General features: G+C 36.8%; 2 protein-coding genes across 5 annotated transcripts in view; one reads left to right on the forward strand and one right to left on the reverse strand.

The window, feature by feature from the left end:
• LOC306843108 (pleckstrin homology domain-containing family G member 7-like) lies at positions 1-18,112 on the forward strand. Its single transcript, XM_079374381.1, has 17 exons — positions 1-301; positions 1,799-2,528; positions 3,692-3,714; positions 7,068-7,186; positions 7,353-7,393; positions 7,765-7,863; positions 8,334-8,480; positions 8,687-8,782; positions 8,951-9,052; positions 9,514-9,627; positions 10,027-10,201; positions 12,511-12,626; positions 12,731-12,818; positions 12,912-12,991; positions 14,360-14,513; positions 14,691-14,788; positions 17,370-18,112. Exons 2-17 carry the CDS (start codon positions 1,920-1,922, stop codon positions 17,472-17,474), a joined length of 2,166 nt encoding a protein of 721 aa, XP_079230507.1. The 5' UTR covers positions 1-301; positions 1,799-1,919; the 3' UTR covers positions 17,475-18,112.
• The window catches only part of LOC306843107 (early endosome antigen 1-like), a 26,288-nt gene continuing 17,043 nt past the window's right edge, over positions 17,542-26,786 (reverse strand). For all 4 annotated transcript variants that reach the window (XM_079374378.1, XM_079374377.1, XM_079374380.1 and 1 more), the window contains 8 exons: positions 26,281-26,463; positions 26,014-26,199; positions 25,627-25,758; positions 23,118-23,303; positions 22,723-22,961; positions 22,522-22,642; positions 22,298-22,396; positions 17,542-21,179 (listed from right to left, as the gene is read on the reverse strand). In XM_079374378.1, the coding sequence (XP_079230504.1) occupies positions 21,057-21,179; positions 22,298-22,396; positions 22,522-22,642; positions 22,723-22,961; positions 23,118-23,303; positions 25,627-25,758; positions 26,014-26,199; positions 26,281-26,463 (1,269 nt within the window). In that variant the 3' untranslated portion in view covers positions 17,542-21,056. The remainder of the gene's footprint in view (positions 21,180-22,297; positions 22,397-22,521; positions 22,643-22,722; positions 22,962-23,117; positions 23,304-25,626; positions 25,759-26,013; positions 26,200-26,280; positions 26,464-26,786) is intronic.

A 26,786-nucleotide genomic window follows, 5' to 3' on the forward strand; every position in this document is an offset into this window, starting at 1 on the left:
ATAACGCAGTAGGCTACTGCTCGCTGCACACCGCACACTCGCACATATATCAACACAATACAGCTATGCTCCACCTCCATTGACCTTAGGCGACAAGGCAGCAGACCTCCCTCACTCACACAATACCTGCTGAGCCACACAGCCCGAGCATGCTTATTATCACAGTTTAAACGGAGCTGGATTCTGTTGTTGCGTGTGATATTTAGCGGATAAACCTCCTGCGTGAAACTATAACAGAGACATTGTATATTTGGTCCAGCTGTTTTCCCTCCAGCAGCCCGATTCTCAGATCGACTAGGCGGTAAGTGGCATAGTCTTATAGGATCGAGACTTATCAGAAATAACTGGCTTGTCTGAAATCATCTGCGATTTAAAGCGATCGCGCGATTTTGCTTATTAGAAGTAAGTAAGCTAAGGTAGTTTACAGCATGTTTTATTACAACAGCGTGGCTTTGACTGTGGTAAATAAAGTGGATTAAAAAAAAACAGATCTTCACCGTAAGCCTACACTAGTTGCCCATGTCTTAGAGCAGGATCAGGTGCCTTTGTTTCCCACGCTGCCCTGTCACAGTGATGGTGCGAGTCAAAGTTTCTTTATAATGCACAACAATGAAGCATGCTGTAATCAAATACAGGCTAATGCTGAAAATGTACTGTAGTTGGATCCTTATATAAAGGTGGCCTTTGCGTTTCCCATGAAAATATGTGTAAACAATGACAAAACATGGTTTTTGCTGTTATTAAAGGTACAGTACATTATTGTTGTCCTTCTGTATGAAGGATGCGCTTTGCTTAATTAAACAATATAGTATTTATATTGATTTATCACTCTACATATTACCTGACCTTAAAATATTAACCGTGTTACCATAATCTGTATGCAAACATTATTATTGTAAATTTGATATTTCTAAAATGATTACTGCAAACTTCTATTTTGAATTCTGTTAGGTTGATCTTATATAGTCAACTCTTAAATCATGATTTTGTACCATAAACAAATATCGAAAACTAGATTTTTGTGGAAACAGCAGCATTAAATTCCCTTTCTAATAAATACCTTGTAGATACATGACCTTCAGCACCAGGATTGTAGTGACTAAATTAACTGTAAAATTATTTTTTAATGTAGCTGATGTGTATATATAAATGAAATATGCTTTTAAAAATAAAAAAAATTAATGGAAAAGGCACCCAGTTTCATGTAGCTAATGGCCCAGTTTCTGCAGGCTCCACAGAAGAAAACAGACAGGCTAATAGGTAAAAGTTAGAAACTGGACATACAGCATATAAACACACATAAGTACATACTAATGATATAATAAGTATATATACAATATGAACTCAAGAATATCAGTTAAAGAATACTGAATGATAAACTACAAACTGCCTATTGAGAATGTGGTAAAAAATAATCCTCCTGAATTGTTGAAAATTGCATAACGTTTATAGGGGCTTTCAATGTCTGGGTGCTTAACGTCATAGGTATTGGTAAATGCAGATTAACCCGTTTAATCCAATTTGTGTACAAAAGTTATGTTGGAATTTTAAAGGCCTTAAAGATGTTGTTGTTGCAGGTTTTGTGGAATTTATGTAAACATAATTTTATTCCCTTTTTCACCAACACTAATTAGTAGAAAAAATAATATTTTGTTACTTTATTGTTTGCAATTGTTCATTGGGTCTTATTAAATACATTTCTGTAGATGCAAAGGGTGGTCATACTGTACATGGCTAGTTCTACAAGAATTGAAATAAACGTAGTGGGTGGCTTTTCTAATCCTTTCTTGCTTTTCAGAAGCTCCAGAGACATGGATTTTGGGATTGGACACATTTTTGTGGGAATGACTCAAGCCAAACTTGCATCTGATTCTTAATTAGTCTTCTGTTGTTGGATACATAATGCCGGATTACTCAAGATGACGGAGTTGAATTTTGCTTTCATAAGTGAAAACGGGAAGGAAGTGGATAAAACTTTGGACTGGAGTAACATAGACTGGCATGAAAAGAAAACGGTCAGAGGGACAGATGCACAGACCCAAACCCAATGCGTGCAACGTGAGGAGAAAGACACACAAACTGCTAGTCCTTTAATAATGCGAATAGATTTAGGAAGGACGCCATCCAGACTGAGGTACGGTTCCCTTACGGAGTCTGACCGCATGCCTCCACACTTATTTCAGTTTGACAGACAGGCCCCGGCCCGCATCTCCACGTCTCCCACTCTGAGGAGGATGAGGAGTACGAGAATGTCCTACCGAGATCCAAGCAAGTCAGACGGTCCTTTAGGAGAGGAGTCTCCCACTCCCACGAGTCCCCTTTCTCCATTATTCCGGCAGAAATCTCCTCTGGCGGTTCAGACGGATGGAGAAAATGGGAACTTTGAACCTTCAGTGTTTCAGGGAACAATGAGATCACACAGATCAAAAACCCTTGACAATGGCGTCATTTGCAAAAGCAAAGAGTCTCGTGATTCAAAAGAGCCAGTTTCTGATGATAATGAGAGCACAACTGATGACAATGACCAGGTATACAATGAGTTCAAAAATTCAAATGTGCTTTAAAAAAAAGTTTCAAAATTAAAAATGTATTTTCTAATATAGCTTTTGCATTCCTAACCCTAAATAAATATGAACCGTAATTATGAAACTTCACTGAAACTTTTACACAGCACTCAGGATACTTGACTCTGATTGGTCAGTTGCGCTATCTAGCGATCTAATATTTTTTTAATATTCCATGCTGTCCATGGTAAATGCAACTGGCACCTTCCTCGGTTTTACGGTATTATCGTTTTTATTTTAGCAGAAGGTTTAAGGTAATATACAAGTAAAATAATGAATTAAAAACTCATGCAAACTTATCTCCACTTATATATTTATTATATTTATTTAGTAGTAAAATTAGCTTATTTAAAAAAAAATAGTTTAGTTTTCATTTTAATATTTTGTGTGCTTTTGCCAATTTTTTATATTATTATTTATTAATTCAGTTTTAGTTTTTATTTATTTATTATATATTTTATTTATTATAGTTTTAGGGCTTCAGCTTTCCAATTTTAAAATAAGTTTTTCATATAATATTCATATTTTATTTGAGATTTATTTTAATTAACAAACATGTTTTTTAATAGTTTTAGTTTCTCTTAACAATATTAACCTGATTATCTGCTGAATTATTATTATTGTCCATTTCTGCTGGCTTTATATTATCCAATTCTAAGTTGATAATAATCAGTTTTGTTTGTTATGATATGTGATGATACAATCTTTTTTTCAAATGGCAAGAATCTTTCCACTCTTAGCAAAGAAAGCCTGTCTAATTCTTCTTCGAAATCTCCAAGTAGCAGTTCACAATAAAATCTTTTGACAGGAATTGAATCAGTCACTTCATGCACTGACAGCTTCGAGCAAACCCTCTGATGAGACTCTTTTCATCACAGTCAGCAATCACCAAATAATGGAAGGGTCAGTGAAGGATCAAAAGTATAAAAAAGAAGCTCCATTCACGCATTGATCCAAGCCTTGCCACAATAGAGTGAGATATCAGTAGAAGTGAGAACTTTAGGGGTTTTTAACTCGCACATTGTATGATGATATCCTCTGAAATTGATATTTTGCAACTGATGACCAGTGTTTTTCCCTCATCAAGTACTTTGCTCACGTTTTGCTGTATCTTCTTTTTATTACAGGTCAAGGATCCCTGTCATAAAAGGTTTGTGATCTGTCTCTATCTAATGTTTTGCATAAACTGTCCCCACCTGAGTAATTTTTGCATGTGAACCGTAATTCTGCCCTCAATGTCCTAGTCACTTTGTTCTGTGTCAAACCAGCATTTCCTTGTTCACTTAAACTATTTGTCCTGTACTTGTTGCTCAACATCTCTAATTTGTAGTGTTGTTTCATTAATCCAAGAATTTGTTTGTGTGGAAACACATTATTTGTGGTAATGAGGCCAAAGCAGGACACTTTTTCAGTAGAGCGCCACCGTGCTGACGCAGGGGGAGCTGGGGTAGAGGGAGGTTCATTGTTCATTGTATTACTGCTTTGTTAGCTGCACATGAACTTTTAAGAGAGAGCTATTAAGAGTCCCATCATTCAGCCCAGACAAACTCTCATTAGTGCTGCTTTTCCCCCCGTCGGGCCCACTGTGCTTGGACCATGGTCGTCTTTTCAGCGGTGGATAATTAGGTAGCTATTGTGGCCTTAATTACAGTATGGCACCGTCTGATTGCAGTGCTCATCCCTGGATGGCGATTGGACGGGACAGTTATTCATTATTCCGTGGAGGTGCGAGGACAAAGCTCCCTTCTTTGTGGCTGTGCCGTGGTTGGGATAGTGAGGATAGAGGGCTGCTTCATTCTAGGACTGCATTGTGGATGTGCCTCTAGATAACAAGCCATTAGCAGTGACCTGTTTTTAATGTCGGTAAAAAGGAGATGCTAAGGGATTTTAACTTGTAGGGTTTCAAAGCCTAATGTACTGGCATCTGTGTTTCTGTTTGCACTTGCAAAAGAGAAGTTAGAAGTGTAAATAGCGAACACATGAGGCTTTTTATTAGCCTGTGTATCTCTGAAAAGGTCCAAAAGGATGCAAATGATCAAGTAAAACGTTAATAAGGAAGTATTTGATGGGTTCATTGTGCCAGGTGCTGTGAGAATGGGTGTTCACTTTATAATGCTGAAGAATTTCTATCTCATAGCAACTGACTATGACTCAAGTGTTTATTGGTATATGATCCCATATTTACTGTGATGAACACAGACAGACTGATAATAGTATCTGCAGTTGTTATTATATTTAGTTCTTCAGTTAGTGAACTTATGACAAGCTCAAACTTTGTACACCAATGTTGTCACAGACCTTCAGCCTTACCATCCGTCCGTCCATCCGTCCGTCCATCCATCCATCCATCCGTGATGGACTTAAATTATTATTTACCAAAAACTAAATTAAAGATTTAATTTAGCCTAAAACCCAAACCAAAAACAGTTAGCCAGTTAATAAATTAATCAACAAATGTTAATAATCAATACTTGATTTTAATAATCAGCTGAATTGTATATAAACATAATTCAGTTTTTAACTTAATTATATCAATATGTTTCTACTGCAGTTTTTTGTTGAATTCTAAACATTTAAATGATGGCTATTATAACGTATTGACAGATCTATTCAAAAATGCATCAAATAATTAAGACAACAAGTTAAGTAAAAATGAATTAATATGATATAGCGCATATTATTAAAATCCTCATCTTGGGAGTTATTGGTCTAGCTAAATAATGAGCAATGGACATTAAATGGGTTTTCTGAGGTAAATGTGACATTGTGTTACATCATATCCTTCATGAACTGTTTTATTGACATCTTTCCACCTTTGAAACACTGTGATTACATGAGACGTGATACATTTCAGTAAGTTGTACAATTTTTCTCAGCATATTTTCTGATGTTCATTCATGTTTATTTTGTGCTATAACTAGAAGTAAAGAGGAAAAGATGATCAATCTGTTACGCCACATTGAAGTGACATTTATTGTTTGAATTTCGCAGTAAAACTGACTTAATTTGAAGGCGTACTATTTGTACTGTGACACTATTTATCAGTCCTATACTGTATATAACTTTCAAATTTCTTCAGATAAAGATTTGTCAAGCCAACAGTCAACTTTGTCTTGATCAACTTTAGCTTCTAGTAGTAACAGAATGGTATTTATTACATAGATGGAAGGTACGATTAACTTTTACTTCCAAGCTCTTATTGCTCTCCCATACCAGCATCTGAAGAAGAAAACCCCTGTAAAATGTTTATTGACACACATCACATAGTGGCACATCATTGAGTCTCTGTACAGCTGGATGTGCACAAAGCTGAGAGTAACTCAAACAAAAACCAGACTGTCCAGTTGTCTGTGAAAACAGTCATAGCTCTGCCTAAAAGCCCTTAGGATTTTATGTCACACTGTAACAGAGGAACTGAAGCAGAGCAACACAAAATCACTATACGGAACTATAATCTTGTTTAATCTAAGTTATTGCTGATAAGCTATAATGACAAGGAACTGCACAAGAGAACAAGACCAAAATGCAGGTTTTTCTATATTGTTTCCAATCCATGAGTGAGTTTACGATTTATAATCATGACATTTACATTACATGTAAACCATTTTAATTTTAATACCAATTTAGTTTAAATTTGAGTTCATTATACGTTTTCAGAATTATTGGAACCTATGTTTTTATTTTAGTCACTGTTTTAGTTTTGCAATTAACGTAAATATTTTAACCCACAATGTTTGTCATAGTTTTAGCTTTCCTGTGTATTTAACCCTGGTTAATACACAAAAGCACTAGGAAAAAAACAAACATTTGACTTGATTAACAACGACTTCGCTCCTACGGCTGCAGGCAAAAAATCAGGATGCTTTTCCACCCCTGCTGCTCTTTGTTCTTAACCTGTGGATATATTCAAATTTCAGTCTTTCAATATATCCAACTGTTCAGGCCTGTAGATCCACTATGCAATGGTGTGTGTGCACAGCTGATACATGGTATGGTTTTGTTTATCATCTTTGCCATGCAGTTTCGGCCACCAAATAATAGCAAGGCATGTTAGAAATGTGAACATGGAATTCTTTGATTTCCTGCTAAAGCAAATCTGCCTTGAATTTTCAAGTTTAGCATGGCTTGGCTCTGCATAAAAAGATTACAACAGCGCATTGGCCAGGGTTTATCAAACCTTCTCTGATTAATTTAGTGGAATAATTGTTTTCTGTGGTCTAAAGAACTATTGTGCTATTGTGGACTGGAGTAAAGTTAGAAATAATTTGGCAGAATTGCAATTCACATGCAGATTTACCCTCTAAACTTGTCCGGCTTGTGGCGAACTTGTAGGAAGAGTTGTTATACAAATACGAAGCAAATAAATCTTAAATATGATGCTCTGTGGTTAACCAACATTATTTCAGTGAGCATCCATCATGCATAACTTTGAACGGCTGGCTGCCTCAGGGGCCAGAATGTTCTCCGAACTCACCTGTTCTCTTCTGGTTTGCTTTTTCTCAGGCTGCAGGAGAGGAGGCGGAGCTCCGTGGTTGTGAGTCTTCCTGGATTGGACGTTTCCCCTGGAGATTTGTTTGTGTCCAATGGTGTTGCTGATATTTTAAATAAATCAGCCTATTCAGGTTGGTCATGCCTCAATGTCATGACTACTCTCGGTTTAATATTTTTTTGGTAACATATACTACTGTATACCTGTAGAATATATATGTATACCATCTCCAACTAGCAATACTTCATAAAATGCATGACTTTATGCAGAACATTTAGTTTTATTGCACTCTTTTACAGACACTAAGAAATCAAAGTGGCCTTTCTCGAGGCGTAACACAGTAAGTGCAAATATTCGCATATTTTACCGTTTCAATACCATCATGCGGAGATCTCTTCCGTGAAATTTTGATCTTGTGCCAGTTCTGTGGTTGTTGCCATCTGCAGATACTCGTAATTTTTTTTAGATGCTTCGGATGATATCTAGCACATAGTGTTCACTGACCCGCTTTGAGCTAAATCAGATTTGAATGCACGCACCCCGTTCCCCCAATCAATTCCATTTACAGTAAACAACAACAAAACGGCACATCTAACAGAGCTCAAACATGTCGTGCTATGCAATCTGCTCCACAGTTTGTGCTCAAACACAAAGAGACCTGTCGAGAGCAGGGCGCTGTGATGTTGAATAAATGTGAGTGGTGTTTTCCAGCAGACAAAAGGGAAGACTCACAGCGTAGCTGACATTGACAAGTGTCTGGCTGGCATTCAGATCCAGGAATGGCGAGACACAGACCTTCAGAAATATAAGGTAAGTGTTCAAAACTGATGCCTCAAAACTGCTGTGAGGTGAAAACTCCCTGAGGTGAGCACATTAGTTTTTATGCAAGGCCATGGTCACACCCCAGGTTACTTGGTTAAAAAAATAACAAATAGGTATTACCATACTTCCTTGGTTGGTTGATTACATTAAGTATTGCAAACTTTTTTGTATTACACTTTTTCTGTATTGTTATGTTTAAATGTGCAAAAGAGGCATTATCTAATTAACTGCACTAATAAACACATTTCCATAACAGAAGTCTAAACATTGAATTCAATTTGGTTCAATTTGTTTACATGTTAGTTTCTTTGTTTTTTTTATCACTCCTTAATATGTATATTATCATATGTATGAATTGTAATTGAAATTTACAGATGCAAATAAACACTTTCATTTTTTCCACTAGTCTTTGCCTGTAATGTCTTGCCTAAAGGAGTCAGTTTTCTATCATTTTTCAGGATATGTCTTTGGAGGACTTTTTGAGAGGTCACTCTAAACTGGGAGCAGCGGAGAATCCAAAAGCCTACCGTAAACAGGAGGCAATTTGGGAGCTTTTCACCAGTGAATGTGTCTACTTCCTTGATCTGCTCATGGTTTTAAAAGAGGTATGAACACATGCCTTCAGAATTATGGAATGGCATGTCCTCCAGTGAAAGAGACAAACTGTCTAAACTACTGTATGTCGCATGGTTACAGTAGCTGTAATTTAGTAGCGAACTATTAGCTAGCACAAATGTTCTGGGGCCAACAGACCATTTAATTATTTTGTAAGAATAGAACTTACATGTGTTTGCTTCTGTTCTGCATGTAGGTGTTTTTGACCACACTAACAGACCTTCAGATGAGAGAGTGTCTTCAGGATATCGACTCCTGGAGGCTCTTTGCAAATCTCAATGAGCTCTGTCTGGTAAGACTTCAATGAATTAGGTGGAAATATGTGACTGGAAATTAACAGCTTTTTTAAACTTCGTTGGATGCAGTTTTTTGTTATAATATGAATAATATTATTAATATTAATATAATATTATAATATGAAATGTTATAATGTCTCAATTTGTTTCTTACTGTATTGCAGGTTAGCTTTGGCTTCCTTACTAGTCTCTTGCGTGTCATTAAGGAGATGTGGACAAATCCAGACAGCTATAGTACTCAATCTCTTCTTGAACTCCTAAAAAAGGTAAAATACTATAGGTTGATATTTTTATATATAGCGTATGCATAAGATGTTTTAAATGTTTATGACAGGTCTCTTATGTTTAACAAGGTTGCATTTATTTGATAAAAAATACAGTAAAAAGAATTTTCTGCATTCATTACTCCAGTCTTATGTATCACATGATTAGAAATCATTATAATATACCAATCCAGTGCTTTTATAATATTATCAACGTTGAAAAAAAAATGCTCATAGAAATGGAAAGTGATGGTCAGTGACCTTTAAACATAATGTATAACTGCGCAAATTTAGACTATTATATTATGCAGTTAGCAAATGATTGTTCTAGAAAACAAAAAAGGAAAAAAAAAACTGAACACCATTAAACATTTGTTCCGTATTTGCTGAAAGATAACAGTGTTTTCTCTAATCGCTATTGTTCTCTTCTGATGACTCTCCTATATGGACTGTTTGCTTTGCAGGCGTTTGGTGACAGCATTTGCCATTGTCTACAGAAATACTGCCTGAATTACAGTACGGCCATCCTTTATCTGGACAGCCTGAAGCTCAGGGAGGACTTTGGCTCTTTCGTGAAGGTAACTGTGACAAGCGTGATTTGACACGGTAAATCAATAATGACAAGATCTAGGGAACAGGGCAAACATTACCATGCAGGTTCTTGCCACTGTTGGGTGCTTGTCAGGAACCGTTGTTTTTCACGCAGGAATGCGGTGACCAGCTCGCTGGTGAAAGAGTGTTGACTCAGCTACTTTCCCTTTCTTACATCATCAGCTCCCGCCGAGTATTGTTCCCTGTTGCATTCTTAAGCTGTCTTCACATCAATTTTGCCCTGTCACTTCTAGCTTATGCACTCAGTTGCACACAAGGGATTTTGTTTGTCAGCTGGCTTTATATTCAAGACAAAATCAGTACAGTCTCATTAGACGCTTTACATTCTAAATCTCCTCCTATGCTTGACTTTTTCTCTCATCCAGTGGTGTGAACAAAACGAGCAGTGCCGCAGGCTGCAGTTGAAGGATCTGCTGGTGGTTCCTCTACAGAGGTTTACACGGTACCCGCTGCTGTTGAAGAACATCGGGAAAAAGAGTTGCTCGGAGGCCGAGGAGAACACCATTCAGAGCATCGTGGATCTCGTTGACAGAGAAATATGTAAGTTGGTGGCATTTTTGTAACAGATGAAAGGACAGGTGCACTGACATAACAACTCTAGCCAATACCATTAAGCAGATCATTAATTTCCTGTTATTATAGCTGATAACTTTGGAAGGCTGTTTCCGCTACAGGATAGAAAAATTAAAAAGGACTTCAAGACATTTTTACTCGCAATTCTTAGAGAAATAGTATCAGAATTGCATGATATAAACTCGCAGTTCTGAAAAAATTCTGAATTGTGAGAATTTCCTTTTATTCCGTGGTGGAAACAAACAAACAAAAAAACCAACAACAAAAATTGCAAGATGAAAACTCACAAAAATGATTCTTAAAAAAAGACTTGTGAGATAAAATGACCTTATTTTTTATTTTGTGGCAGAAACAGCTTCCAGAGGTAACAATATTAAATATTAATAAATGGGCAATATTAAAATTATATGCTGCTGTTTCTAAATAAGTTTTACAAATTTTAAAAAGTTTTAAAAGTTTTTAAATGCTACAAGTGAATTTAGACATCAAAACATTACATGTATGATATGAAAAATGTTCATTTTTTGATAACATTTAACATTTTTAACAAATAATTGTAAAAACAGGGTAAATAAATATCCAATATTGGCCAATACTTGTCCAATTGGCTCCATAATGAAAAAAAAAAATATCAAGTGAATTTAGACATCAAAACATTACATGTACGTATGAAAAATAATTTTTATTTTGAGATAACATTTAACAGTATTATTAAATGATTAACACTTTTATAGTCCAACTTTTATTGAGCATTATATGATAGCAAAGGTAGGTAAATAAACATCCGGTGTTGGCCAGTATACTGTATGTCTATTTGGCTCCATATTGAAATTGAAAAATAAAACAAAAAATATAGTATCAGCTTTGAGTATTTTTTCCAATAGTTGGTTTTCACTTTCAACAGTTCTGACTGAAAAGCTTTGTTTCTCAGATGAGGACACTTTGATCTTGTTTGGGTAAAACACTCATGTCAAACCAGGTGACAGGTGACTTTTCCTGTTCTCTGACTGCCATCACAGGGAAGCTGTTTGTGAGGCGTGAGAAGCCACTGTGAGAAATGATATGCAGTGACTCTGTGAAAGAGAGCTATTTTTGCCTCAGAGATGTGAGCCAAAACAGCTGAAAGAACGCCATGTTTTAGTAAGCTATGAAAATGTGACATTTGAATTTACATGTCCAAGCCCAGTAACCTTTTATGAAGCATTACACAACTTCATAAATCCATTACGTGTTTATCAAGTACCTTGTTTGATAAGGAAGTGAGATTAATATACTATTTTGTTTCATCCATTTCCATTAGCCCTTTTAAACTGTTGAAAATACTTTTGTTTACAGTATTTTTATACACATTAATTAATTTGTTGTATATAAGGTGTTATCAAATATATTTATTAAATACTTTGTTTTTATAAAATAGTTTTATTAAAATATATAATTTACTATGAAAAAAATAGTAATTGAAAATGCCCCATGATGGTAATGACGGTGTATGTTGTGGTAGTGATACAAGATTTTACTGATGACACAAAACAACAAAATATTTGTAGTAATATTAAAGGGCAAAATATTTTTGTATTATTTTACAACAGCTAACCTAACAACTGATTCTTTGTGATGGTAATGACATTTTTTATAGCAAGCTAGCTGGCATTAATTTAACTTTTAACCAAAAATACACTGAAATTTGCTGTTATGAATTCAATAATATTTTCTACAGTGCTTGAGGTGATGGTAATGATCAAACTTGCCGTCCTGTGACCTGTCTTGACTTGTTGACCTGCTCCGGGTCTGATTTATGGCTAGACGGGCTTGAAATGATTAATAGGTTAATCTTCTATACAAAAGCTTTCTTTTCTTTTTTTTAATTCAAAACGTTCCAGGATTGCAACAGCTCATTTCAACACACTTTATGACACCATTCCCATAACCAATATAAGGGTGTGTGTCCAACTCTTCTTGGTGACTTTCATGCAATTAAAAAAAGCGTATGAAGAGTCGTCAGATGGGTGTGGGGCTCAAACAACACGATTGTGTCATTGTTGATGAAAGCGCCTATACTTGGAATCCAGTAGGAAGAATTATCTACCATTAAAATGCAGTTGATTGTCACCAACTGAACAACCAAAAACAGGATCTGTGGTTTTACAAAAGCAGTAATGTTTGTTTGGGGAGGTGTGGATGAACATGCTAACCTTTCGTAGCCAACCGCCTTTGTGTAGGCTGATGATACAATAGAGTTCCCACCCAAATCTCTTTCTCTCTGTGTCTCTGTACAGATGATCTAGAAGGAAAAGTGAAGTGGTTGGACAACTATCAGAAGGTGAAGCAGCTGAAGGAAGCGCTGGTGTGGCTTCCTGTTTGGGAGCAAGACAAGAGGGCGCATGTTCCTGAGGTTTATGTCAAAATCTGTATCTTCAAGCATGCTGTGTTAATTTTAGTTTAATTTGAACTGCGGTCATACAGATTTTAAGGCTTTGTGTGTTTGATCCTTCACAGAACCTGAAGCACTTGCTAAAAGCGGTAACCCTTGAGAACCTGGTGTCTCATCGTAGTCTTCTGCACGATGGGAAGCTCGTTCTCATAGGTCAGATAAATAAATCCATTTTTCTCATTGGTCCATTTAGGCTTTTAGGACGGCTGTGTTGTGTTTGCTTACATTATTTTCTTTTGCACACAGAAAATGCAAAGATGCATGAGGTCTACCTGTTTCTATTCTACGAATTTCTTCTAATTACAAAGATCAAGCGAAGCAAAAAGGTGCGGTTATTGATCAGTATTAAGTACGTATGTAAAGATTGAAGGAAAGTGACGATTGTTTGGTGTTATTACTATGAAAGGCTTAGCAGCCCTGTCTATGTTGACATAAATCAAAGCATGGGCGTGTGGTCAGAGCGTGTGGCGGTGATGTGAAAATAGATTTGTTGATTCTGGCTGGGAGTGATTATTGATTCAAGCCATTACTATCCTTTTACACGCTAAGGTTGAATAGAGATCAATGGATTGTGTCAGATGATAGTACTGTACTGACGACTGTAAATGGAGATTAAAAGTAAAACATTTATATGAACATATTTTATCTTATATATGAGATGCTGTTAAATTTACAATAACTTTAAGTTTGCAAGATAATAATGCTATAAAATGTAAAGTACTGAAAAGTAAACATGAAAAAAGACTCCATATGCTTTTTAAATACACTACTATTCTAAAGTTTGGGGTCAGTAAGATTTTTTTTTTTTAAAGAAATTAATACTTTTATTCAGCAAGGAAACAATTAATTCATCAAAAATTATAGTAACCATGTTTATATATATATATATATATATATATATATATATATATATATATATATAAACTATATTAGATTAACTTTCTATTCAGGTATCCTGGAAAAATGGTCTACACAAAAATATTAAGCAGCACAAATGTTTTCAACATTGATAATAATTAGAAATGTTTCATGAGCGCCAAATCAGCATATTCAAATGATTTCTGAAGGATGATGTGACAATGGAAACTAGAGTCATTGCTGCTGAAAATTCAGCTTTGCCATCACAGGATAAATTACATTTTAAAATATATTAAAATAGAAAACAGTTATTTCAAATTGTAATAATATTTCACAATATTGGTGTTTTTTCCCCCTAAGTAAATGCAGCCTTCATGAATATAAGCTGCTTCTTTTAAAACCATAACAAATCTTACCTCTTTAAATGGTTATGGACAGAATTTTTAAAAATGTCTTTTAATAAAACAATGAAATATAAACTAAAAAATAAATCATATATGTAATATAACATTTGGCCTCATTAAACATAAAAAATATTGTTTGATTTTAATTTAACATTAGTTAACATTTAATGTATATTTCAAAGATGTAGCATTCAGGTCTAGAGTGGAAGGGCCACTTTTCACAATACAATTAACTCTTGGAAATTATGAATGAAAAAGTAGATGGATACAAGTCCAATCTCATCCTATATTTATTATATGTTTAAATATTTTCTTTCACTTGGAAATACAGCACAATAAAGAAGTAAAATAGATTTCAAGTGCTTACTTTATGCATAAGTTTGGCAAAACTTTCAAACGGCTAATATCACAGGCTTGTGCTATGTATTGTAGAGGTCTGGCGTGGTGGAGTCGAACCCCCTGCGTTCGGCTGCAGGCCAAGAGCTTGATCTATTATTACAGGAGAGCTGTAGTTTCATTGTCCTGGACCAGCCCATCTCTCTGGACCGCCTGCAGTTAAAGAACATAGACCAGCTCAACGCCACAGGTGCCAACAGCACACACAGATATACCATGTTGCAGTTGTTATGTAATTGTTTAGTAATCCAGACATTTCCATTGAGGGTGGACCAGTCCATGTGTGATCAGCACTGATAATGATGTAGATACAAACGCTGAAGTTCTCACTACTGATGGACTGACATTTTGTCTCTGAATGTTTCAGCATCCGGTCTGCCCAATTCTTTCATAATAATGCACCAGAATCGTTACCAGCAGTGCATCGGAGTCTTCATTCTGCAAGCCCAGACTGAATCTTTGAAGGTGAATATTTGATCCTGCTAATGTTTTCTCAAAGGCTTTGATTTTCAAGCAACACCCATAATTCACAAACTTAACCAGTGCTGACATGTCAAACATTATCAGTGTTAATGTCAATTTGGCATGACATTACTTTTTTATGTCAATGACAGATGCTTTCTCTTTCTATTCATTCTGGGAAGAAAATGGTTTACATAAATATATTTCAACATTGATAAAAATAAGAAATGTTTCTTGAGCACCAAATCAGCATATTAGAATGATTTCTGAAGGAACGTGTGATAGGGCTGTGGTCGAGTTGTCCAAGACAAGGACTATCGAGTCCGAGTCAAGACCGAGCCCAAAGAGGTTCGAGTCCAAGTCAAGTCCAAATGAGACAGACAAAACAGAAAGAAACATACTTAACTATTGATAATTTATGTGATACGAGAGACAGCATATATTCTATTCTAACATAAACATTTTGCATTATTATTTGTAATGATCTAAAAGCATGTGCAGCAACACTGTAGGATCAAATTAGGCTATTTTATTTACTTTAGGTTTAGCAATTTCATTAAAGTCACATAAGCTGAAGTGCAACTTAACATTTTCAGCATTTTTATTATAGTGATCACATGCTGGGCTGCCAAAGGAAAATATTACAAATAACAAACAACATAAGTGTAAAAAAAATCAACATGTTCCCATTCTTGAACTTGTTACTTGTTCTAAAGCAGGGTGTCCAAACTCAGTCCTAGAAGGCCGGTGGCCAGAGTTTAGTTCCAACTTGCCTCAAAACACCTGCCTGAAAGTTTTTAGTATGCTTAGATTAGCTGTTTCAGGTGTGTTTGATAAGGGTTGGAGCTGAACTCTGCAGGACACCAGCCCTCCAGGACCAAGTTTCGAGGCCTCCGTCCTAAGGAAACCATAGTACAATATAACCCTCCCAAGCAAGGCTGTGTAGCATATAAACACTTTCAGATCTGTGTGTCTGTGTGTGGCCGTGCATGCATTTGTTTGCTGTTTGCCTTAGGCCATATAATATAGGTGCTATATAATATAAAGTAAAGTAAAGTAAAGTCGTGACGTATTGTCAAGTATGGTGACCCATACTTGAAATTGGTGCTCTGCGTTTAACCCATCCCAGCAGTGAGTAGTGAACAAATGCGCACACACACACACACACACACACACACACACCCGGAGCAGTGGGCAGCCACACACACACACACACACCCGGAGCAGTGGGCAGCCATGCTGCGGCGCCCGGGGAGCAGTTGGGGGTTCGGTGCCTTGCTCAAGGGCACCTCAGTCGTGGTATTGAGGGTGGAGAGAGCGCTGGACATTCACTCCAACCACCTACAATTCCTGCCGGCCGGAGACTCAAACCCGCAACCTTCGGGTTACAAGTCCAACTCTCTATCCATTAGGCCACGACTGCCCCCTATATATACAGGGGGTATGGGGGATATAGACAGGTGTTCATTTAGAGAACAGATAATTAAAGATTGAAAAATTAAAGAAATTAAAAATTTGAAGTTTTGTTTATTTGTTTCTATTGCTGGGTAATATGGCAAAAAAATTAAATCTTGATTTGCTCAGATCATTTGTCCAATTCTCGATTTTGTACGATTTTAACTAGTCAACTTGAAAATGTAACTACAACATGATTCAAGCAACGTTTTCTTTATTAACCCTCTAGTTAAAGAAAATTATATTCTAAGTGCACCACACATGAAGTTGTCAGTTGTAAATGTTCAACATGTTCAAAAACAAATCACTAAATATCTTTGCAGAAAAGATGCATGAACTACAACTACATCTTGTACAAACTTTTCTGATGCATATTATATGTTCAGAAATAATACAAGAAAAATGCTTAAAAAATTCTCAAGTAATTCAAATTCAAAATGACTGAAGGTATAACACTTACCCCTGGTTTCAAAGACAAGGTTTAAGCCTAGTCCTAGACTCAAATGTAAATCTGAGCTGTTTGAACTGAAAGAAACTTGCACGGACTGATCTTAAAACATGTTAGTGCCTTTGTTTTGTCTTAAGATGCACACCAGCAATGCTTTTTTCCAAGGCATGTTCATAAAAATGACTTAAATGTCCTGGCTTAATCTAAGCCCTGTCTGTGAAACCGGGCCCTAGAGTGCTATTATTAACTATAAAGGCTCTGTAAAACAATGAACAGTAGTTTTCATTATGTCACCCTGATGCAAATATGAAATATCAGACATAGAGTAGTAGTTCTTCACAGGTTTTTTATTCGAGTACGCTGCTTTTCCATTGTATTTTCTATGCAAACATGGACACGTTTGACTGTTGTGCTCGTGTCTCTTGCAGCGTCTCGTGCATGAAACGGCATTCTAAAAACGCGGTGCTCTAGTTAAAAGATGTTTAACTCCCATCATCTTGCATTTTTTCCTATTTCACTGCCCGTGTCGCATCTTTGTCAACACAAAAGCACATTCTGTGTGAATGGCACCTAGAGAGCATCACCCTGAAATCTTATCAAGGTTACATAGCTTTTAGCGCAAACCACAAAATAATAAAAAAAAAAAAAGTCTTATCAGGCTGTATGTTGTGTATGTTTCAGAAAGCGTGGGTGTCGGAGATCGAGGATGCCATCAATTCTCTGCTGAAGCAGGACTGTCAGCAGCCGCGGGTCAAGAACTCGTTTCTGGAGTCTTCACAGATTTAATTTATATAGAGACTTTCTAGAGAACTTTTCCAAGATTGCCAATGAACCACAGCAGTGCACAAAGTTCACCCAAAAATCATTTATTCCAAACATGACAGGCTTTTACGAGAATGTCTGTTCTTTTCCATACAGTAAAGTAGGACTGAAGCTGTCAAGCTCTTAATAAGACAGAAATCACCATGAAAGTATTCATGTCTTCTATATGACTCAAATTGTGCAAAACGTCTTTTTTATGTTGTAGAAAGAAACCATAAGGGTTTGAAACAACTTTTTTTTTTGCTACAAATGGAAATACATCACCACTGTAACAGTAGCAACACCGAGCAGTTTAAAGTTCCTCAAAAGAAACAGCTTTTCAATTCCCTTTTTTCATTTTTGGAGAACAGAATGTTGCCCAACACAAACAAATAAAGATGAATTTGTGTGTGTCAGAGTGACACGGTGTTGTGGGGAAAGTTAAATGCTTAGATACAGTAAAGAACCTACTGTATGTGTTGTAATACAGTGTGCAAGTTAGCTAAATTCTCATTTGTATAAATTCAAATTGTCTTTAAAACAATGTTATGCATTACATTGTTTTGTGAATAATTTACTTGTTTGACCATGAAAAATTAAATATTAAGGTTTTATACATAATGAATAAAGTATTTCATTTAGTAGTATATAAATAATACTAAACAACACTGCGGGACACTGAATGAAAATAGAAACAGCTAGTTTATTTACTTTTAAACATGATGAAAAATTAGAAAACAATACCATTGAACATTTTTTTTCCTCAAACCAAATCTTGGGTGGTGAAGTAGTTTAGCTGTTCCTCATGAGAGTCAGGACTTTCAGGCAAACAAACCAATTAACCTGAAATCACCTTCAGTTTGTGATATTTCACACTTCTGCAATCTTTATATTTTCGAACTCATTTTTCAGATTTTTTCATCCATTTCCGATACTGCTTTCACATGGCAAATATGTAGGAACCTGCTAAACAAATTAACATGTATCTGATGGGTTTTGCCGGTTAAGACGTGTCTGCATTCAAAAATGCACCAATGTGACAGAAACAAACCTTGATATAAGGCACACAAACACATTACCACAACATGAATGTGAACACCCTGCTGTTCAGCACATCAAAAAATATGAATCAATCAATAATAATAATAATGCATGACAACCATATACAGATACTGTTAGTGAGTAGTGCTGATTCAAAAGCCTACAAGTGATGCACTTTGCATATTGCGGTCACAAATTAGCTTTATTTGCAAGCTGCACAACCCGTTTTTCTTCAAACACTTTGCTAATAATTAAAGCATTGTTAATGGTTAGAGAAAACAGGAAGTGATGTCAGATGAAGGGTTTTGACCAGTTATATGGCACTGAGTGTCTTCTATCATACTGTTGTTGATTGCAGCATACATTTAATCCAAAATCAAGTTAAAGGGCTGTTATTCATATAATACTCAATTTTCTGAAATCACGTCACATGACTGAGCTGGTGATGAGCGCAAAACATCCTGAGACACTTTTGATTCATCCTGGGATACATATGAATCACTATGCATTATGCTCCTGAATCATCTACCGACACAAACAGGAAGTAATCAATACCTCAGAATCACACTGACAGCAAACAGTGCCATCAACACTGCAAGCCACGTACAATCTCTTAAGCAGAGGGAAAACATCAGAACGTGGCTATTGCATAAACCGCATACAGTGAAGCATACTTTACAGCAGTTAGTTGTAGTGCACTCGCTCGCATTTAGTTCTACGCTAAGCGCTTACAATGACGCTCGCCACACTTTAAGCTTCTAATAAAGGAATAGTTCACCAAAAAAATGTAATTCTGTCATTTACTCACCCTCATGTCATTTCAAACCTCCATGACGGGGAGATGTCTTGAAAAATGTGTTTTTTTTCTCTATACAATGGAAGTCAATGGGGTCCAAAACAATCTTTTGGACCCCATTGACATTCACTGTTTGGACAAAAATAAAATGGAAGTCAATGGGAACTGAAACGGTTTGGTCTTCAACATTCTTCAAAATATCTTGTTTCGTAATCCACAAAACAAAGAAAACAAGACAAAATATTTTGAAGAATGTCGGTAAATAAAGACTTTGGGTTCCATTTGACTTCCACTGTTTGGACATTTTTGTTTGTTTGGTTATCAACTTTCTTCCAAATATATTTTTTGTTCTGTTAAATACGAACAAACAAGGAAAACATATTTTGAAGTATGTTGGTATCTAAAACAGTAACAAGACATACAATAAGATACTTTGAAGAATGTTGGTAAATAGTTTTGATTCCCATTGACTTGCATCGTATAGACTTTCTTTTTTTGTTTGTTTCTTCAAGTAACTTTCTTCAAAATATTGTTTATGTTCTGTCTAACAAATAAAGAAAAGAAGACAAATTATATTTTACAAATGTTGGTAACTAAACTGTTTCGGTTCCTATTGACTTTCATTGTATGGACAAAAATACAATGGAAGTCACTGTTTGGTTTTCGACATTCTTCAAAATATCTACTTTTATTAAGTCTGTAATACAGGTTTGGAATGACATGAGGGTGAATAAATGACGACAATTTAAGTTTTTTAGGTGAACTACCCCTTTTAGTCTAAAGTGTTGGCTTGCAGCATTGTATTCGCTTAATTGCGTAGATACCATGAATGAGAGAATCCGCTCAAGTTGATGAGAAATGTAGCAGCTGATATTTCAAACACAATCAGCAGTCTGTCATTCATTTTCAATATACTATCACACAAACAATCACACCCAATGCACAGTTATTGCTTAAAAGCAGGGCACGTACATCCAACATGTACAAATTGATAAAAGAAAACAAAAAAGATGTTTGTGTGCATAAATCTTTAAAAGAATCACCAACTTCTACTGGTGAGATTATGAATGCAAAACAAACATCAAGTGTTTCATTTCAACAGACATAAGAGCAGCAAAGCAAGCATGTACGCTACACCCACATACCTTGTTAACATGCCCACATTGAATGAACAATGATGCAGTCTCCGTAGAGTGACAGTTATATATGAATTATTCACATGTGCCTCTTTTGTCTGTACATTTACTTACAAATATGATATATCAAATAAGGACCCTGCGAACAGCTTTGGTTCTACTCAGATTCGCTCCGACCCACATCTCTTACACTTAAATCTTTTAAAAGACGATATCAATGTAAAACTCGATCCTGAGTGCCAAAGCTGCTGTACTGTAGCACAAAACTTCTGTAAGGAACTGGTTTTTATATTACAAATTATACATCTGCTTACGCTGTCCCTCCCTTTTGATTCCTCTGGGTCTGAAAGTGGCCCCATAAGTGGCAAAGGCACTGGACAGATGAGGACAGCCGTTCTGGCCGGTTTAATTTAGTGTTCCCTCTATCTGAATGGCAGCATCGCGTGACCACCATGACATGCTGCTCCTCAGTGGTCCCTGCAGCTTCTGCGTCTGCCCTCGGCTGGCCTCTCCTGGTGCTCATGTTTTCTGGGAAGAGGTCAGGGAGAGCGGGGCGCAGAGGGCTGCAGGGGATGGGGTTGGGAGAGAGGGAGATCAGCACTGGAGCTCCTCATAGCAATTGTCACAAACTCGGACAGCCTTCTTGGAGGAGGGTGTCAGGGCATTGCGGGCGGAGCACTCCGCACAGAAGATGTTGCCACAGTGTCGACAGTGGTGCTGGGGGAAAAGAGAGACACGGGGTCATGATTCAGGTCAGGTCGGTAAGTTAGATTAATGTGACATTGATTAAAAACTGAATGGACGTGACAAGTTAGATGCTGGTATTGTTAGGCCTGGGTATTGGCACTGATTCGATTATGAATATTTGATTCGCACTTCCATTTGGTTCATTTGGAGAAAGTCTGGTTATTCAGATATTTCTAGCTCAAACAATGGTGTTTTGATGCACATTTTGGAAAGTTTATTTATTCATCTTAAGTGTTTCCATCCATGTATTCTTATGTAAATGCCAAAATGTGAATAAAATTTCCAAAATGCAGCTACAAATGTCTCACATAAATGACTAACCTGCAGGATGGCGGCACGCAATACAAACATGTTTTTATTATATTATATTATAAATTATTTGTAGCTCATCACCTGCCTTGCAGGTTAAACATTTATTTAAATAAATACATTAATAATAATAATATTATTATTATTATCATGAAGCATTATTGGTAGTGCCTTAATAATAATAATATATAAATAATAATATTGGTATAATTATTAAACAACAACAACAATAATAATTGCAGATTAGTCATTTATTTAATTAAATTATTATTATTGCTGTTGTTGTTGTATAATTATATCAATATTATTATTATTATCATCATCATGAAGTATTATTTGTAGTGTACCTTCCATCCTGCAGGTCAGCCATTTATGTGAATAAATAATAAATAAATAAACAATAATTATAATTATATGCGTTCATTGTAAAAAGGCATAGACTAAAATACTGATGTTTTAAGAATTAATATCAGATAATTCAAATGAAAATGACTAAAAACAAAAACAACCTTGTTTTTTTGGCTAATATAAATATGACAGAGCCTGATGTGGATGTAAGAATGATTCATTGCCAATGACTTCCTGAGAACATCAAACAGACGTATTTGTTGGTGGAACGTGCTTTGATGCACCATGTCATGTGATCACACAGTCCTTTGAACGCAGAAGCGCGGAACAATAGGCTAGATCATTAACACTGTATTAATCTCATACTTTGATCCATTTGAGTGGCTGCTTCATCAAACAAGAATATGAGCGTGTGTGTGCATGATGCAGACCTTTCTGACAGTGACAGAGAAGCCTTTCCCACAAGCCATACAGTTCTGCACCTCGTGATCTTCCGCCCACTTTCGCGTGAGAGACTGCGACTGTTTTATCTGGAACAGGAAAAAGGAGCCACATTTGACTAAAAACTGAAGTTTCCTTAGCTAGAGATGCAAAACAACACCAAAACTGAATTGTAAGTTCAGTAATTTCAGTCTGGGGTTGGCGTCAGTCTGACCTGTAAGGACTGGTTCTCCCGGCCAAGCTCCTGCATGGCGGCTGTAGTGTCATCCAACTTCCTGCGCATTTCCAACAACTTAGCCTGAAGCTTCTCGATCTCACCCTCACCCTGGACACACCTGGAAAAGAATCAAATTGAAAGTGATCATCACTTTTTCTCTGTGTATTTATGCCGAAAAAGTTTCTTGAGCATTCAAACCTCTCCAGCAGTGCACGCCTCTCATCCTGGTTGTTCTGGACGGTGGCCTCCAGCACGGCAATCTCCCCTCTTAGCTCATCTGTCTGTTTCTCCAGCTCACCCACTCTCCTCTGGCTGCTCTGCCACTCTCGCTTCAGCGTCGCCACGTTCTCGTTCAGTGCTGCCACCTGCAAAGACATCTTCACCTCCGCCTCTTCCCTCTGCTTCTCCACCTCCTCTTTAGCCTTCACTTCTGATGCCTGAGAAAGAAGAGAACAAAACTTTTCTGTGGAAAATTTAGAAAGCATCTTAGCTACTGTATTTAAGTCAGCAATAGAGGTTACTTACTAATGATTAATAATAACAATAATAGTAATATTACAGTAATAAATCAATGAAGTTGGTATTATAAGTACCAGTTGCTGTTGTAGTTTGTCCGTCTCAGCTTTGAGCTGCTGCTGTTTTTGTTTGATGGAGTCTCTGGTCTTCTGATGCTCTCTCTGTTCCTGCTCGAGAGATGCTTGAGCTGCCTCCACCTTCCCTTGGAGCTCCACCTTCTGCTGGATCAACAGCTGCTTTGCAGCCTGCAGCTCCTTCAGCTCCTGCAAGTGATATACAAACAATTCTTTCAGTTATAAACATAGTTGGATGTTAACATATAACACTATCGATACAAGCCCAGATCATCAAACTATGCTACACAATTCATAGGAATCCAAAGGTCATCAAAATACTTAAGGTAGTGGAGAATGAAAAACAATGATATGCCTTTTAAAGGTGCACCAAGTTTTGTGTTCATGTATCAGAGTTTTCACAAAAATATTAAGCAGCACGTTTTTTTAACATTGATAATATGAAATGTTTCTTGAGAACCAAATCTGCATTTCAGAATGCAATTTCTGAAGGATCATGTGACAATGAAGACTGGAGTAATGGCTGCTGAAAAGTAGCTTCGCCAGAGGAATAAATTAGATAAAATAAATAAATATATATGTGTGTGTGTGTATATGTATGCCCTCCATAAGTATTGGAACAGCAAAAGACAAAATTGCTCTGTTGGCTGTGGAGTCAAGACATTTGCAAATATGATTAAAAGATGAATATGAGACAAAACTACAGAATGTCACATTTTATTATTAGCCGTTTCAACACATACATGTTTTACCAAATAAAAAGAACAGCACTTTTAGAGTTCATCCCACTCATTGATGTGAGCATAAGTATTGGGACAGTTGAACATAAGGCAGATATAAAAGATTAAAAGCTATTATTTAGTTGCAGATCCTGTGCGCACAATCCCAGCAGTCTGTGACCCATATACATCACCAGACTCTTGGTCTCACCCTTTGAAATGCTTTCCCAGCCTTTAATGCAGCCAATTCCAAATTTTGCTTGTTTTGGGGAGTTTCTGCCTTTACTCTCCTCTCCAGCTGGTGAAATTCATGTTCAATCAGATTTAAATCTGGAGATTGACTTGGGCAATCTAAGACTTTCCATTTCTTTGCCCTTATAAATTCCTTGACTGAACTGGCAGGGTGTTTTGGGTCATTGTCCTGATGCAATATGAAGCACTTCCCAATGAATCTGGTGGCATTTTCTTGAATATTGGTAGGCAAGATGGTTTTGTACCCTTCCAAATTCATTCTGCTACTGTTATCATACATTAAGTCATCAGTAAAGTTGAGAGAGCCTGTTCCAGAGGCAGCCGTGCATGCCCATGCCATGACACCACCTCCACCATGCTTTACAGATGAGTCTGTATGCTTGGGATCATTGCAGTTCCCTTTTTCTCTCCACATTTTTGCTTTCCCATCACTTAGATAAAGGTTCATCTTTGTCTCATCGGTCCATAAACACAGTTCCAAAACTCTTCTGGCTCACCTTTGTGCTTTTTTGTAAACTCTAATCTTGCCTTTCTATTTTTGGTGCTGGTCAGAGGTTTGCATCTTGCTGTGTAGCATCTGTAATTCTGTGTTAAAGTCTCCTGAGGACAGTAGATTGTCAGAGCATCACCCCAGCTTTCTGGAAGCTGTTGGTGATTTTACAGACACGTCTTTTAGGGTTCATTTTCACAGCTTTTATGATTTGTCTGTCATCAACTACTGTTGTTTTCTCAGCCGATCAGGTCGTTGTTGGTTGCTGGTGCTGGTTGTTTCCAAACTCTTGATTTCTCCATGCCCTTTGTTTTTGTTATAGCTCTAATTGACTTCCTCTTTTAGCATCCAAATCGCTTGCTTTTCTCTTAAAGTCAGCTCCCTCATCTTCATCCTGGTTTGTGTGCGTCATCATCGAATGCAAGATTCAGAATACAGAAGTAATGGATATAACTGATACGACACATTTCCTGCTTTTAATATCTGAACAATTAATGGAACAGGACACAGCTGATCACTTAGAAAGACCTGTGAGGCAACTTCCAATACTTATGCTCACATCAGATAGAGGGATGAAACTCTAAAAGTGCTGATCTTCTTAGCTGGTAAAACATCTATGTGTTGAATCACCCAATAATTCTGTAGTTTGCCTCTTTTAATCATATTTGTATATGTCTTGACTCCATAGCCAATAGAGCAATTTTGTCTTTACTGTTCCAATACTTTTGGAGGGCACTGTATATATATAAATAAATGTATTTAAAAAAAAGTTAGTAAAATAAACAAAGTACTTTGGCTGGACATTAAAAAGTATTAATAATAAGTCTCATCAAGGGCGTCCCCATCATGGGGTGTCTCTGCTTAGAATAAAGCAGCTGTTTTTAGGACACTGATAGGATTCATTCAAAGTACTAACATTTTATGGGAAAAATAGCAATTAATTAATTATGGTAGATATTTTACAGTGAAACAACATATAGTGCACATTTCAGATTTTAAAGGCTGCTATGATTCATAAAAGTGATTTGGGGTCAGAGGTGATCAGTCTGACCTTCTCATTCTTCTCGACCAGAGTTTTAAGATCAGTAGACAGTTTGTTTTTGTCCTTCTCCAGAGTGCTCTGGCACTCTTTGAGCTCCTCGCATTGAGCCTTCTCCTTCTTCAGCTGCTCCTCAGTTTGTTCCTGAAACAAAAGATACAGTCAGCTGAACAATGTCTGTGTTGGTAAGCAAATTAAAGTTATAACAATTCCTGCTCACAACAGAAGGTTGTATTGTAGTCTCACTGTGTCTGGAACAGACTCTTTATTTATCGCCACACAATCGAGCCCGACAGCATTTGTTTCCGTAACCTTCACACCACAGGAAAATCTGTGGTTCAAAGGCTTGCTTGAGGGCACAACGGTGATATCTCAAAAATTTGCAGCATATTTCGATACCTGTTGTTGCTGGAGCTTCTGTAGGGCCTCCACCTGCCGTTTGATTTTCTCATCTCTCTTGCTGAGGTCTTTCTCCAGCTCTGTGCGGGCCGTCTTTAGCTCCTGGATCTGGGTTTCGTGAGCACTAAGCTGGTTTCTGTTGGCCACCAGCTCCTCCTGAGCTAGAACCAGCTTCTCCTCACACACCTACATGACAAATAATAAGATAGTAATCAGATACTGCATGTAATCATTTATTAAGATGTGCTCGTACTTTATAAAACAGACCTTGAGGTCCTGGCGTACAGCAGAGAGCTCAGACTCTTTGCCGTAGTAATCAGACTGAAGGGTGGCGAGACTTTCTTTGGTGCTGTCACTGGTCTTCTGCAGCTCTGCACAGCGATTCTTCTCAGCGTTGAGATCTTTAGACAATGTCGTCAACTGCTCTTTCAGCTTGGCCTCCTCTTCAGTCTGAAACACAATTCAATTGATTCACACAAAGTTCAGTCATAATGTCCAACAACATGGCAGGGACTCGTCCTTATCAAATCTGTACGACTTTCTTCTGTAGAACACAAAAGAAGATATTTTGAAGAATGTTGGTTCTCATTGACTTTCAATGTATGGACAAAACAACAACAACAAAAACAAGTGGGAACTAAAACTGCTTGGTTATCAACTACTCTTCAAAATATCTTCTTTTATGTTCCAGAGTGCATAAAATACAATGGAACTGGATGGAAATCAAAACCATTTGGATACCAACATTCTTCTACCAACATTATCTTCGGCTA

This window comes from Barbus barbus (assembly GCF_936440315.1).
Source record: "Barbus barbus genome assembly, chromosome: 23".
Taxonomy (NCBI): domain Eukaryota; kingdom Metazoa; phylum Chordata; class Actinopteri; order Cypriniformes; family Cyprinidae; genus Barbus; species Barbus barbus.